The 16,916-nt window shown below is 40.2% G+C and overlaps 1 protein-coding gene across 2 annotated transcripts in view; it reads right to left on the reverse strand.

Moving 5' to 3' along the window:
* aspscr1 (ASPSCR1 tether for SLC2A4, UBX domain containing) overlaps window positions 1-16,916 on the reverse strand; it is a 296,886-nt gene that overhangs the window by 239,026 nt on the left and 40,944 nt on the right. For both annotated transcript variants that reach the window (XM_059948372.1, XM_059948373.1), the window contains exon 4: window positions 3,650-3,750. In XM_059948372.1, coding sequence (XP_059804355.1) covers window positions 3,650-3,750 — 101 coding nt within the window. The remainder of the gene's footprint in view (window positions 1-3,649; window positions 3,751-16,916) is intronic.

Below are 16,916 nucleotides of genomic sequence, written 5' to 3' on the forward strand. Positions count from 1 at the left end.
ATTCTAACTGATATACATCTCTTTGTGGGAAATACTTCAGTGCACATCGCATCTCAGTTGTGATGGCCCCTAAAGTTAAACACAATGCCATAATTCATTCTGGTTTGGATGAAATGATGGAACTTGCTGCTTGATAGGGGAGGGGTTCTGGGAGGAGAGGGGATGGGGCAGCAGTCTAAGATGGAAGAATGTTTAGCGATACTGGAGCACTTCATACCAGAGGATTTCAGTGAATAACACAGGGAGTTAATTTTTATACTGCAAGAGACTTTAGGGAATTAAAAAAATCAGAATCATGTTTATTACTACTGTCTTAATATGATGTGAAATTTGATGTGTTGTGGCAGAAGTACAATGCAAAGACATAGAATTATAAATGACAAAATATAGAATTAAATAGTGCAAAAGTTAGTGTTCAGGGTTCATAATCTGATGGAAAAGGAGAAGAAGCTGTTTCCGAATAATTGATCATAAAGATTAGCTTTATTTGTCACACGTACATCAAAACACAGTGAAATGCACTGTACAGTTGAGTGTGTGTCTTCAGGCTTCTGCACCCCCTTTCTAATGGCAGTAAGGAGAAGAGGGTATGCTCCGGATGGTAAGGGTCCTTAATGATAGACGCCACCTTCTTGAGGCAATGACTCCTGAAGATGGTGTAGAGAGTTGTGCCTGTTTAAGCTGGTTAAGTCTACCACCCTCTACAGCCTCTTGAGATCCTGTGCCAGCCATTATACCAGGCTGTGAAATAACCAAAGCAACACAAGCAAAATGCTGAAGGAACTCAGGAGGACAGGCAGCATGCATGGAAATGAACAGACAGGCATTTCTTCAGGACTGGAAAGAAAAGGGGGAAATGCAAGAATAAAAAGGCGTGGGACGGAGTGGAAGGAGGATAGCTGGAAGGTGATCGGTGAAACCAGATTGGTCCGAAAGGTAAAGGGCTGGAGAGGAAGGAAGCTGATAGGAGAGGAGAATGGACTATGAGAGAAAGGGAAAGAGGAGGGGACCCAGTGGAGGTGATAGGCAAGTGAGAAGAAACATGAGATAAGACATCGGAGCAGAATTAGGCCCTTTGGCCCATCGAGTATTCTGCACCATTTGATCATGCCTGATTTACTTCCCCCTCTCAATCCCATTCTTCCCGTAACCATTGATGCCCTTACTAATTAAAAAAAATCAACCTCTGCTTTAAATAAACCGAATAACTTGGCCCCCATCATCACCCTGTGGCAATGAATTCCACAGATTCACCACCCCCTGATTAAAAAAAAAAATTCTTCCACGTCCCTGTTCTAAAGGGATGCCCTTCTATTCTGAGGCATGCTCTCTCTCTGGTCCTAGACTTCCCCACGATAGGAAACATCCTCTCCATGGTCACTCAATCTGGGCCTTTTAATATTCAATAGCTTTCAATGGGATGCCCCTCTCATTCTACTGAACACTAATGAATATAGGCCCACAGCCATCAAACACTCCTCAAATGTTAACTCTTTCAATCCCAGGATTATTCTCGTGAACCTCACCTGACTCTTCTCTAATGCCAGTACAACCTTTCTTAGATAAAGTGACCAAAACTGCTCACAATACGCCAAATGTGGTCTGACCAATGCCTTTAGAAAGTGTTACATCCTTGCATTTATAATCTAGTCCTCATGAAATGAATGCTACTAATGCATTTGCCTTCCTCACCACCGAGTCAACCTGCAAATTAACCTTTAGGGAATCCTGCACAAAGATTCCCAAGTCCACTTACACCTCTGATTCCTGAATTCTCTCCCCATTTAGAAAATAGTCTGTGCCTTCAGTTCTTCCATCAAAATGCATGACCATTCATTTCTCCACTCTGCTCTTTGATGTCTTGAACCATCAAATCTTCTGCCTCTTCTGTCCACCCTCTCCCAGATCTTCCCTTTCATTCTTTATATATTTCTACATTATTGCTATATTTCGACACTATTCTTGGTTGGTGCGACTGTAACAAAACCCAGTTTCTCTCGGGATCAATAAAGTATGTCTGTCTGTCTGTTATTCCTGCCCAAACACTTCATCTTCTTCTTGCCTCTGATCTTGCTGAAAATAACCTCTCTGATTGAGAAAATATAAATCATCTCCAACTTGGCAAAGGGCTTCCTCGTGTGGAAGGGGAAAAGCTTCAGGTCCTCCATCCTCAGATACTGCCTGACCTGCCGAGCCTTTGCAGCTTTCCTGGAATCTACAGGTTTCCGGCAGCGGTGGGATTTTCTTTGGAGTCACCAACTGACACACACGTGGTCAGAGTGGGGAAAAGAAGAGGGGGAGCCATTGTTTTTTAACCAGGAGAAATTGAAATTCATGTTGGAGGCTATCCAGACAGAATATAAGGTGTTGTGCCTCCATCCTGATGGTGGTCTCATTGTGGCACGAGAGGAAGCCAAGGACTGACATGTCGAAATAGGAATGGGAATTGGAGAGGAAGGGGAAGATCAGATCTTCATACAATAGTCCAGATGGAGACTTTATTAAGGTCTGACATGATTAAACAATATAATTAACCTACTCAGATCCTTCTGCAACAAAGCTCAAGACACTAAAATAAAACAGTAATTGATAGAAGGATTCGGGCCAGGCACCTTCTCTGCAAAGGAATACAAAAACATCCTTGTTTCTAATTTTTTTTAAATAAAATTTCTCGATGTTTGCTTTGAGAAATCAAAAAACCTGATCAACCCAGGCAAAAATAACAAGACTGCAATCTGCATGCTAATAAAGACTGATGAACACGAGTTGCTTGCTTCACCAGCATGTTGATCTTCAGTAATGCATGTACAAGTTCTTCAGAACATCAACATCTTTCAATCTCCCATTATTTAGAAAACCTAGTCTTCCTGATTTCTCTACCCGTGGATGAACTCATATTTTTCCACATTATATTCCATCTGCATTTACTTTGCCCATTCACAGAAGATATCCACATCTCTCTGAACCTTATGATTCTCACAGCACAGTGTTGTTAAAACACTTTGAATCGTTAGAAGGAACAGAACGAAAGTTTAAAGTGGATCAGAAAAAGTGAGAAAATGCAACAACTTGCAGGAGAGGTCAAAAAAGTGTAGTAATTATATGGTGTGATGGACACGACTCCTTTTGAATTTTACGTTACCTCTAAAACAGGTGCTCCCAACCTGGGTCCATGGTCCACTTGCTTAGTGGTATTGGTCTATGACATAAAAAAGGTTGGGAACCTGCTTAAATACCAATGGTCAGTAAAACATGGAATAGAACATAAAATAGTACAGCCCACAATGTTGTGCCGACCCTCAAACCCTGGCTCCCATATAACCTCCCACCTTAAATTCCTCCATATGTGGCAAAAAAAAAGGTATCTTCCAAGTTTAAAATTCAGCCCGGAATTCCAAACAAAAATTTATATTTTTACCATTATGTTTATTATCCTAAGAAAGAACCTGGTAGTTCAAGTATAGAAATACGCTTTTAATCAAGAACACAATGATTTGAAACAAGATATTTTCTCCATTACTACAAGGAATGCTAAGATGAGGAAAGAATCGCAAAACCAAATTAAAAACTAGTAAACATCCACAGCAAATATAAAGGTGGCAGGAAAACACATCTGTAGTTGAGTGTGGTCAATATAAACAGAATTCACCTGGTCTGAGGAAAGTGATGAAGAAGATCCCACAGCGTTAATCCAGATGGAAAGAGATGTTGAAGCCTGGACCCATCTTCCAGCTGCAAAGCAATACGGACCTAAGACAAATCAGTAACAAAGATGTCAAATACTAATTATATCAAAACATACAAGTAATGCATTATGATTTTGATTAACACTTTATGTCAAGAGAATTATAGACTACAGGAGAACATTTTTTCTCCTTTTGAATTCTGGGTTAAAAATTATAGAGTAACACACACAAAATGCTGAAAAAACTCAGCAGGGCAGGCAGCATTTATGAAGAGGAATAAGTGTCAATGTTGAGTGCCAAAACCCCTCATCGAGACTGGAAAAGGAAGGGGAGAAGTGAAAATAAGGTGGAGGGAGGGCAAGGAGGAGAAGCTCGAAGGTGATAGGAGGATGGTGCTGGAGTCTTGAGTCTCGAGCAAGGTTTAACTGATGTGGTTTGTGGATTGGACTCTAGTCATGTTATGATGTGTTTCTGGTTTCTTCTTTTCTTGTTGCTATTTTGTGATTTTGATCCAGGACAGACTGGCCCTTGTAGCCAGCAGTCAACGAATGTCACCGCACTAAATTGAATTGAACTGAATTAAACTGAACTAGACTGTTTCAATGAATCTGTGGTTTGAAGTTTTATATTGTGTTTTTTTCACTCGTTTTTGCCATTTGCACAATTTATTGTTTTTTTTTTGTGCACTGGGTGTTTGAAGTTTTCTTTGAATGGGTTCCATGGTGTTTCTTTGTTTCATGGCTGTGTGTGGGAAATCTCAGGGTAATATTCCTAATACACACTTGGATAATAAATATATTTTGAATCTTTGAAGTCAAATGAGAGGAGGGGGATGAAGTGAGAAGCTAGGAGGTGATAGGTGGAAAGGTAGAGCTGAAGAAGAAAGAAGACACATGGAACAAGATGGTGGTGGAGACAAGTTTCCAAGAAGAACACGCAGTTGGGGTGATGACTCTGGGTGAGCACATGGTTGAAGGGTCAGCACGTGGTCGAAGGGTCAGAGGTCAGCAGAGATCACAGAGGGGAAGCAGTGAGTCAAGGTGACACCAAAATTAAAACAAAAGCTATCCATGTAGGATTGGTATAAATTGCTTTTTGGGAGGGGCAGACTCAGTGGGCCAAAGGACCCTATTTTGTGCTAGGCCTATGTATGTCTGTCTGAACATAATTTTAATTCCTGTACAGTCACAATCAAGACCTGAAGTTCCGGAGCTGGGAACAATTGCTCATGATGACAAATGCACATGACTTTGAGCACATGATCCTTGGAAATCGATGTGGTTTGTTATAAAACTGATGCTAACAAATTAAACCGATCCAGCACAAAAAAAATATTCAACAGCTCTTCCTCATCCTCTACCACTAAGAATATTATGTGCTATGTGTCCCAAGACATCCTGACCAAGAAAACATCACCATTTGTTTTTAAAAAAAGACTATCAGATTAATTTTATTTGTCACATACAGTGAAATGAGTCATTTGCATCAGTGACCAACACAGTCCGTGGATGTGCTGGGGGCAGCCCGCAAGTGTCACCATGCTTCCTGCACCAACAGAGCATGCCCACAACTTAATACCCAAACGTCTTTGAGAGGAAACCAGAGCACTGAGAGGAAACCCATGCAGTCACGGGGAGAACGTACAAACTCCTTTTAGGCAGAGGCAGGAATTGAACCCTGATCATTCGGGCTGTAAAGCGCTACACTAGCTACATTACTGTGCCACCTTTTACCATCTTTGGGTATAAATCCTCTAACCTTCAGCAAGACTGCAGTAGGCTAAGGAGGCAAATTCATCGCAATTAGCAAACAATACTGGCCTTGTCATTGATGACCTCATTCCAAAAACTAATTCCAATAATTTGTAAGGTTCAGCTTCAAAAACAGATATTTTACTTATCAGTTAAAATGGTACCTTCATCCAAACAACTTCCCAATGATTAAAGACAGTGAAGCCAACTATTCCTAATTAAAACGATTAAACCATTTTAAATTAAATTTGATGAGAAACAAATACTACTAGTTCTAAGAAGCTGTCTCACACTTTACATTTCCTACAGAGGGTGTCTACAACAAACCCAGAACACTGCTGACAATCTACTGCAAACAGATGTGGGGTGAAAATGTTTACGGAAACCAGAAATTACAGTTTGTCCTGGGCTATTAATACCAAGTTGTTTTTGAAATAAGCAGTATTTATGGAAGAGAGTGATTCATACAACAACAATAAAGGATGTTCTTAACCAGTCTCCAGTCTCTCAGAAAATACCCCTAATATATCAAAGGCCATTAAGCTTGGGAGTTCTTTCATGTGGTTGTAACAATGCTCCAGAGCTGAGCTCACACGAGACAGGTTTAATATTTGAAGACACGTGAAGCCTTCAATCCAATTCTGACATCTATTATAACCCTACAGTGATATACAACTGGATCATAAAGCACAATATAATTCCTGGAAAAACTAGTTCAAATTGTTTGTGATTCAACTGTACACATGTATACAGCTAAAAAAAAAATCGTTCTTCTGGGGCCAAGGTGCAAAACACAGTACATATATCACATTCAGTACATAAAATACTATTCACAAAAATATTTTTAAAATATTCGGTATATGTACAAGCAACTGAAGATTTCTTAAAATCCTTGATTCAATTAGTCAAAGTCTAAGTAAATTTATTATTAAGGTGCGTCTATGTCATCATATCCTACCTTGAGATTTATTTTCTTGCAGGCATTTACAAGAAGATAAAATAATACAATAGAATTTATGAAAAATGATACATAAAGACTAACAAACAACCAATGTTCACAAGACGACAAATTGTGCAAATAAAAAATAAAATAATACAGAGAACGAGTTGCAAAATCCTTGAAAGCGAGTCTGCAGGTTATGGAATCAGTTCGGAGTTATGGTGAGTGAAGTTATTCATGCTGGTTCAGCAGCTTGATGGTTGTAGGGTAAGAGTTGTTCCTGAACCTGGTGGTGTGGGACCCAAGGCTTCTGCACCTCCTGCCGAAGAGAGCATGGCCTGGATGGTAGGGTACTTGATGATGGATGCAGCTTTCTTGAGACAGCACTCCTTGTTAATATGCTTAATGTGGGGAGGGCTTTGCCATAATTCTACAACATATTCATTGAAACAGATTTTTTCTCTTACATAGTTTACTTGATGCACTTTTATCAGACTCCTCTTTCTCCTGTTTTTAAATGTTACATTCGGCCTTTAATTTTGAGGGAAAAAGTCACTTCGTCTGTTAGAACTGCACGTTTTAGTACATGGATAGCAGGTAAACAAGAATTAGAAACCTAATTAGCACAATAATACATTCCAGAGACCCATTAAAATATTTTAAAACACAACAATCTCAATGTTCAAAGTACATTTATTATCAAAGTATGTGTGCAGTATACAATGTTAAGATTCATCCTCTCAAAGATAGTCACAAAATAAAGAAACATCACAGAACATGTAAAAAAAAGTGCAAAAAATGAGTGAAAAACACAGAATATAAAACACCAAGGGTCCAGGCATATTCAGCTTAACTCAGTTCAGATCAATGTGTCGTACATTATTTGAGGCTGCACAAAATCACACAAAATAGCAACAAAAAAGTGAGCAATCAGAAAGCAGGAGCACATCGTAACATAAACTAGAGTCTAATCTGCAAACTGTATTGATTAAACCTTGCCCAAGACCCAGGACCACCCTCCAACAGCATTGAGGGAGAGAGTGACACTATTCGAACGCAGGGGCCTTGCTCCAGTAGCAGCAAGCAAGAGGGAAGCAGAGACCATCACATGCAGTCTCCTTCCTCTGGCAGCAGTGAGTGAGAGGCTGGTAGACGGCACTGAACACCCGCTTGCCTCAATGATTTTGAACTTCCTCAACATTTTAATCAGCGAGACCAGTGAGAAATGGAGTCAATCATGGATTCATGCCCCATCTTCAGGCCTTTTTCGCTTGAAATCTCACCGAACACACTCAGAGTCAGCAAAGCACCAGATCGCTCAATCGTCCTGAAAACGCACCACCAAAGCATAGATCACAGGTTCCAACAGTAGCAGAACCACACTTGAAAGAATAAAAAAGATGTAAAAGAAGTGAAAGAAGTTGTTTCATGAACTGACTGGAGGATGTCGCCCTTGGTCACATTATTCGCTGACACCAGCTTCTTCTGGCAATCTGTTGGAGAAATGGGCTGAGAAAGAGTGGATGGAACTTAATCCTGATAAATGCAAGATAACTATAATGCAATTTAAGAATAACAATTAAGCTAGGCCTTTTGACATGAATGAGTACTGAGGCACAGAAGGACTTTGGCATACAAGTCCAAAAATCTTTAAAGGTGGTAGCACACATAGATAATATGGTTTAGAAGACATACTGGATACTAATCTTCAATTGGTAGGACACTGTATACAAGTGCATGGTAGTTATGCTCCAAATTTATAAAACATTGGTCAGACCTCATCTAGAGAACTGCATACTGTTCTGGAGATCATAATAAGTAAAGAATGGGATAGCACTGGACAGAGTATTAGTAGTGCTATCACTCAAGTAGAGTATGGTGTTGTCCTAAGGGGTTGTCTATTGGTGGGTCCTCAGGTGTCTGTCGAAGCCGATCCAGGATCCACAAACTCTGGTGCAGTGTGGACAAGAGTAAGTGGTAGTGGTTGAGTCTTTTAGTTGTTCATTCTCTCCTTTTGTTGCTGTTGCTTGTTTTCTGCGACACAGCAGAGGTCTAAGAGGGTGCAGAAGAGATTAACCAGGATGTTGTCTGGGATAGATGATTTCAGTAATGAGGAGCGAGCAACTAGGCCCATTTTCCCCTAGTGTGATGAAGACTTACAGGAGACACAATTGAGCTATATAAAATTATAAGGAAAATAAATGTGTGAGATGACAAGATACTTTTTTCTATATCAGAGATAAATAAAACTAGAGGACACAGAATTCAGGTAAGAGGCATAAGATGCAGGGGATATCTAACGGAGGCTTTTTTACTCAGAGAGGGGGGTATACACAGAATGCACTGTCAGTGATGGAAGCAGTATCAGTTGACAGCAGTTAAGAACTGTCTGGACAAGCACTTCAATGGGGCAAGTGCTGGAAAATGCGTTTGATACAGCTAGGTGCTGACAGTTGGCCCTACAACTCTCTGACCCTACAACTAATTTTTGCAATTTCACAGATGAGGTGCATGCACTTATTTGCATGTTACAACAAAGGATTGAAAAAATTAGAACAAATTTGAAAGAATTCAAAGCCTTCCCAAATCTACATGTTGACAGGACCTTACTTTATTTTTTGATCCTGATATTTATGGGAGAAATGGTTCTTCAGAAGTCAAGAATGAGGCATAAAACTTATTGCTTATGTTCACTTGATTAAGATTTTCCAGAGTAGAAAATGAAGAAAGAGGAGTCGAGAGAACAAAGAAAATTTTAAAAAGTTATATGGTTGTCTTATACTCAGAAAAACAAAAAGTCCAGCAATAATAGTTAACCTATAAAGTAGCCAGACTCAAGTGCTATGATGCCTGCCACTGAAAACTAAGAAGTTTCTGGAAAAGTTCAGAAAAAATCTGTACAGTAATTACAGGAAAATTCACTGAACAACTGCATGTTGGACAATCCACATCAGGGATTGTAAAAAGAGCTACCTTTTAACCAGGGTGGCAACAGAGGTTCTAAAGATAGAGTCCTGCTGCAGTTTCTCTGAGTTGAGGAGAGACCAATCAGCAAGAGGCAGTATGTAAAGATGGCTATCTTTCAGTCAGGTCCGTGATCAAGATTAAAAACCAGAGCTCAAGCCAGTTTTCTTTGAGTTGGACAATCCATGTCAGGGGTGTGTAAAAAGAGCCACCTTTAATCAGGACAGCAATTGAGGTTTTAAAGGCAAAGTTCTGCAGCAGTTTCTCTGAATTGAGGAACAACCAATCAGCAAGAGGGATTCACTAGAAAGGGCAAGCAGAGCGGCCATTCTTTTGGAGTGCGCCAGTCCTTAAAGTGGCTTTGGCTCATCAGGCTTGAGTGAGGTGGATTGTCTTGTAAATTACTCTCTTTGTTCTTATTTGTTCATTCCTCATCTGTTAGGGCATAGTAGTTTAGTGAGAATGGCTCCAGGGGCAGTGTTTTGCATTGTGTGTGGGATGTGAGAAGTCTGGGAGATATCCAGTCTCCCAGATAGACATCTGCACCAGGCACACCAAGTTGCAGCTTCTGAGGGAACGTATTAAGGAAATGAAGCAACAACTCGATGACCTTCGACTCATACAGGAGTATGAAGAGGTGGCACATAGGAGCTACGGGGAGATAGTCACGCCTGGGTTGCGGTAGACAAGTAACTGGGTGACTGTCAGGAGAAGGAAGGGAAATGCACAGCCAGTAACTGTTCCCCTCAAAGTATACAACTTTACATACTATTGAGAGGATGAGCTACCGGAGGGGCAGACACAGTGACCGGGTCTCTGGCACCGATTCTGGTGCTGTGGCTCAGAAAAGCAGAGAAGTGAAGAGGACTGCAGTGTTATTAGGAGATTCCTCAGTCAGAGGAAAAGAGATGAGGCTCTGTGGAATAGAGACACACGGATAGTACGTTGCCTCCCTGGTGCCAGAATCAAGGATGTCTCAGATCAGGTCCATGGCATTCTCAAGAGTGCTAGAAATCTTGGAACATATTAGCACCAATGATACAGGTAGACAACGTCCTGAAGAGAGATTTTATGGAGCTAGGTAGAAAGCTGAAAAACAGGAAAAAGTAGTGATCTTTGGACGGCTGCCTGTGTCACATGCCAGTGAGGGTAAGAATAGGATGATTTGGCAGGTGCATGTGTGGCTGAGGAACTGGCGCAGGGGGTAGGGATTCAGAATTTTTTGTCATTAGGATCTCTTCTGGGGAAGATATGACCTGCACAAAGGGGACAGATTATCCGAGGGGGTCCAATCTCCCTGCAGGCAGGTTGGCTGGAGTTGTCTGGGTGGGTTTAAACTAATTTGGCAGGACAAAGGGAACTGGAGTAATAGTGCTGAAGATGAAGTAGTTGGTTTACAAACAGAAGCAATATATAGTGAGACTTCCAGCAAGGGGAGGCTGCTGATAGGGCAAAATTGCAGTCAATGGGATGAGTTGCAACATAATAGGTGGACAAAATTGAAAAAGGTGAATACAGGACTGAAGGCATTATACTTGAATCCGTGCAGTACACAGAATAAGGTCGATGAACTTATAGCACACTTACAGATTGGCATGTATGATGTTGTAGGCATCACTGAATCATAGTTGAAAGAAGATTATAGCTGGGAGCTTAATGTCCAGAGATACACATTGTATCAAACGGATGGAAGAAAGGCAGAGGGGTTGGCGTTACTCTTTTGGTAAAAAAAAATGAAGTCAAATCATTTGAAAGAGGTGACACAGGGTTGGAAGGTGTTGAAACATTGTGGGTAGAGCTAAGGAACTGCAAGGGTATAAAGATATTGATGGGAGTTATATTCAGATCCCCATACAGAAGTAAGGATTTGGTCTACAGATTACAACACGAGATGGAAAATAATTGCCAAAAAGGCATTGTTACAATAGTCATGGGGGATTTCAATATGCAGGTAGATTGGGAAAAACAGGTTGGTGCTGGATCCCAAGAGTGGGAATTTGTAGAATGCCAATGAAATGGCTTTTACAAGCAGATCGTGGTTGAACCCACTTGGGATTCAGCTATTCTGGATTGAGTGTTGTGCAATAAACCAGAAATGATTGGAGAGCTTGAAGGAGAAAAAATCTTTGGGGCAATTGATCATAATATGATCACATTCACCCTGAAATTTGAGAAGGAGAAGCTAAAGTCAGATGTATTAGTATTACCGTGGAGTAAAGGAAGTTACAAAAGCATAAGATATGTGATGGCCAGAATTGATCATTAAAGAACACTACAGAGCTAGTTTCTAAATCCCTTGGAGACACATGGACCACAAGACACAAGATCAGAATTAAGCCTTTTGGCCCATTGAGTCTGCTCTGCCATTCAAACATGGCTGATATATCAATCCTTCTCAACTCCATTTTCCAACCTTTACTAATCAAGGACCTATCCACTTCCACTTTAAGTATACTCAATGAGTTGGCCTCCACAGCCATGTAAGGTAATGAGTTCCACAGATTCACCATGCTCTCACTAAGGAAATTCCTCCTGATCTGATCTAAAGAGATGTCTTTCTATACTGAGGCTATCCCTCTGGTCCTAGGCTCTCCCACTATTGGAAACTCTTGCCACGTCTACTCTATTTAGGCCTTTCGGTATTCAATCAATATTGGGCCCCAAGTTATTATTTTTTTTACATTATGTAATGTAACATGGTGTTATGACAAAAGTCTTTCCCTCAACGTCTACAATGATATCTACTTGCATCTGCATTTTTTTTGAGCAGGCTATCAACCACAGTTTGATATCATCCACAAACAACTTCATCTCATCCCACAGGTATGTACCAGGAAACACAAAGAACCTTGAGAATACACACAAAATTCTAAAGGAGCTCAGCGAGTCAGGCAGCAACAATGGAGGGCAATAAACAGTCGTTTTTTCTGGCTGCGACCCTTCATCAGGACAAAGAACTTTACAGTAAATCCAATGGAACTGCTCAAGTTGTAACTGCAAGCTCTTGATCACAGGAAAATGCCCATGAACATTCACTCTGTGCTTCCTGCCATTTTTAGCAGCTTGGCAAAACTTCATCCAAGCCTGACAATTTACCTTTCTGGAATATTGAACCCTTAAATATTTAATCCTGGTGGTCTTATCCCATCCAATATCTTCCTTTTAACTACACTATCAAAATCACCCTTCTGTGAAAACAATAATACAATTGAACTCCGATAATGCAGCACCCATGGGACTTTGATGGTGTCAGACAGATTTTCCAGACTACTGGAAGATTGTACCTTTTGATACACTAAAAACACTTAAATCAGAATGCGAAAAAGATTGCAGAAGCTGAAATCTTGAACAAATGTATTCCTCCCTTCAAATATGTGGTTTCCCCTCTGTTGTAATGGGGCCCTCAAATGTATTTCCTTCATTTCCTCCAATAAAGCTTAAATTAAAACTTCCCTATTAGCTAATCAAAAGTTACAAAAGGCTGCGCTCAGTTTGGTAAGAGGGTCATTCAGATCCAATGAGAACACAACAGACCCTACAAATGTGGAACACAAGATTAAGCAGCACAGGAGAGAACAATTTACCTCAGAATAATCAAATCCTGTTTTGTGCAGCGGAAATTGTACTAGTGGCATTGTATAGAATTGCAACATCTGTCTAGCGTGATTTAGTGTCATAAAACATTTCAATCACAAAGGTTAAATGGGGAAAACTTGTTACTTGACTGACAATTTGATCATATTTCACAACTTAAATTCTTGCTTTCTTTTAGCGACTATTAGTACAATAAGATGATATACTCTGTGTTAGAAGGTTTTGGAATGGGGTTATGGTACTCATTCTGTGAAGGGCTAAAACCTGCAGAATTGGGATAAGAAATAAACATCTATGGTTATGAGACTTGCAATCACTTGTTAAAAAAAAAAGCCTCTGCCAACTGCTTGCTTTATCTGAAGGGCTTGGGAACAAAATAAATGAGTCACATATCTCAGCAGAAATCATGAGCTACTTTATGTTAATAACTTTGTATTCAACGAAGCAAAGCCTTTAAACTTCTAGACAAAAACCTGCATCTCTGGAAGCATGCTTTCAGCTCAATAGACCCTGCTGGCAGAAGAAACTTGCTTGAAAATTATAGATATCCCTGAAGCAAGTTAAGTCTCATTATTATAAGCAACGAAGAACTTAGTAAATGCTCTGTGAACAACAGAAGTTTTACATTTATTTTATGCAATATATATTCTCTACATCTAATTGATCCTCATTTTTAATAAATCTTGATTCGCGGTCTATAGTTGCAGCTACGCAGTTAAAAAAATCTCAAAAGAATCCTTAACAAACACTATTGAATAGTTGCTTGAATCAACATCTATGCAAGACCGAGGAGATGATTATTGACTTCAGTAGGAGGAAACTAGATGTCCATGAGCCAGTCAAAAGAATCTTTGACCCTAGCCTAATCACAGGACAATTTACAATGACCAATTAACCTACCAACCAGTACATCGTTGGACTGTGGGAGGAAACCAGAGCACCCATTGGAACCCACACGATCACAGGGAGAACGTACAAACCCCTTACAGACAGCGGCGGGTCACTGATACTGTAGAGTATTGTTCTAACCACTACACTACTGTGCCAGTAATTTGAATCAACATCAGGAGGAGAAAAATGGAGGACCATGACCTAGTTGGGGGATCAGAGGTGGAGAGGGTCAGCAAATTTAAATGCCTCTGTTTTATCATTTCAGAAGATCTGTCCTGGGTCCAGCACAGAAGTGCCATTATGAAGAAAGCACAGCAGTGCCTCTACTTCTTTAGGAATTTGTGAAGATTCAGCATGTCATCTAAAACTTTGACGAACTTTTACAGATGTGTGGTAGAGAGTATACTGACCAGTTGCACCAAGGCTGGATATGAGAACATCAATGTCCTTGAATGGAAGATCCTACAAAAAGTAGTGGATATGGCCCAGTCCAACACAGGCAAAACCCTCTCCACCAACGAGCACAGCTACACAGATCACTATCGCAGGAAAGCAGCATCCATCAAGGCCTCCAACTATCCAGGACATGCACTCTTCTCACTGCTGTCATCAGGAAGGTAATGCAGGACCCACACCATCAGGCTCTTGAAGCAGAGGGAATAACTTCATTCAACTTCACTCACCCCTTGAACTGTTCCTACAACCCAAGGACTTTCAAGGACTCTTCATCACATGTTCTCAATATTAATTAATTAATTGTTCATTTATTCATTCATTCATTCATTCCCTTTCTGTTTTTGTACTAGCAGTTTGTTGTTTTCTTTTACACATCGGTTGTTTGTCCTTCCTGTTGAGTCTATTGTGTTTCTTGTATTTATTGTGATTGTCCACAAGAAAATGGATCTCAGGGTTGTATATAATGACATAAATGACTATATTCCTTAGTGGAAGTAGTGGGAAAAGGGAAATAAAACTTGTAAAAGACATACTGAGCTGCCATGAGAAGTGACATAAATCAAATCATTTACACAAGAGATTCTGCAGATGCTAAAAATCCAGCGTAACACACACAAAATGCTGGAGGAACTCAGCAGGTCAGGCAGCATCTGTGGAAATGAACAAATAGTTAACGTTTCATGCCGAGGCCCTTCTTCAGGTCTACATCCTGATGAAAGGTCATGAACCGAAATGTCAACTGTTTATTCCTCTCCATAAATCAAACGATGCAGTATTATTCAGTGTGATACTGCACTACACTGCCAGGTAAACCAAATCAAGAGGGAAAAAAAAGAGTAACATTGTACACATTAAATGTCCTTATTTCCTACTCCTGATCTTATACTCAGTCTACATTGTTCAACGTAATTTGCAGGGGATCTCTGAAAAGAATCGCATCCCATTCTTGAAACAGTTACAAGATGTCTTGCATTAATATTCTCCCAAAATGTATATTTGATGCATTTTTGACATAATCCAGGCATAACAGCATATACAGGTTCTTTTTATTTCATAATATGAAAACCATATGGAAGTGAGGACTTACACCATAAAACAATTGTCAATGGCTACATTTAATATCGATAAATGAGTGGCTGCGGTTAAACTGATACAAATATAATAAAGTCTAACCAAAAGGTGTTCTACATTATTAAATAATATTTGCAAAGTGAATACAATTTACCTGCTTTCACATACTTAGAAACTTAGTGCCCACGAGAAGAAAACTCAGGAAATGACACTGATGTTCTGGAAAATTCTTCTGAGTGGTATTTTTGATGAAATTAAATATTAAGTTATTAGGAAGACAAGTTGAGTAAAATTAAAGAAATTTCCAATCAAGTACACTCTCCATCATCATCTCACACTACACACAAGCTATATCAAAAAGATATTTTCTGTACAGGGCATCAGAAAATTGCTCACAGAAGGGTAACACCTACAGCAAGTGAAAGCCCTACAGTATGTTAAACATCAGCAATTACCCCTTAAACAGAAAATTCTGCTTGAAATAATTTATTTTGCCTGCATGAAGTCAACTATCCAAATGCAATGTGAACATTCATTTCGAGAGGACTAGAATGCAAGAGCAAGGATGTAGCGCTGAGGCTTTATAAACCACTGGTCAGATTGCACTTGGGAGTATTGTGAGCAGTTTGGGCCCCTTATCTAAGAAAAGATGCATCAGCATTGGAGAGGGTCCAGAGGAGGTTCATGACAATGATTTGAGGAATGAAAAGGTTAACGTATAATACTATGCAAAAGTATCAGGCATATGCAAATATCTATGTGTGTAATAGCTGTATTGTAATATTACACAACACTGTAATAATTTTATGCCTTGCACTGTACTGCTGCCGCAAAAAAACATCAAATTTCATGACATATGTGAGTGATGATAAACCTGATTCTGATATGGGTCTCTGTTGTGGCCTGAGTGTGGGAAGGGGGACAGGGAGAGGGGAATCATGGTTGGGAAAAGGGAAAGGGAGAGGGTAGGTAGTGGGAAGCACCAGAGAGACATTATGTAATGATCAAATATCCTTGCCTGGAGTCTCAGTGCTGGGACTGTCTGCACCTGCATCATCTCCCGCCCCTGGCACTCCTCCTCTGCCATCTGGTCCATACCTATCCTACGGCGTGCTCGCACTATTCCCAACATCTTTTGCTCCTGAAGATTTATAAGCTTGCTCTCTGCTCCACGTTGACAAATACAGTTCTGTGCAAAAGTCTCCGGCACCCCAGCTATATGTATGTGCCCAAGACTTTTGCACAGTCCTGTATGAGAAGCATTTGATGGCTCTGGACTTGCACTCACTGGAGTTTAGAAGAATTGGGGGGGGGGGGGGGTGGGGGGGTGGAATCTCATTAAAACCTACCAATTATTGAAAGGACTAGATAGAGTGAACATGGAGAGCATGTTTCCTATAGTGTAGGATCAGAGCATCAGCCTCAGCAGAGAAGGACATCCCTTCAGAGGAGGAACTTCTTTAGCCAGAGGATAGTGAATCTGTGGAATTCAGACAGCTGTGAAGGCTAAATCATTGGGTACATTTAAAGCAGAGGTCGATAGGTTCTTAAGCAGCAAATTCA

This window comes from Hypanus sabinus, chromosome 23, assembly GCF_030144855.1.
Source record: "Hypanus sabinus isolate sHypSab1 chromosome 23, sHypSab1.hap1, whole genome shotgun sequence".
Classification (NCBI taxonomy): Eukaryota; Metazoa; Chordata; class Chondrichthyes; order Myliobatiformes; family Dasyatidae; genus Hypanus; species Hypanus sabinus.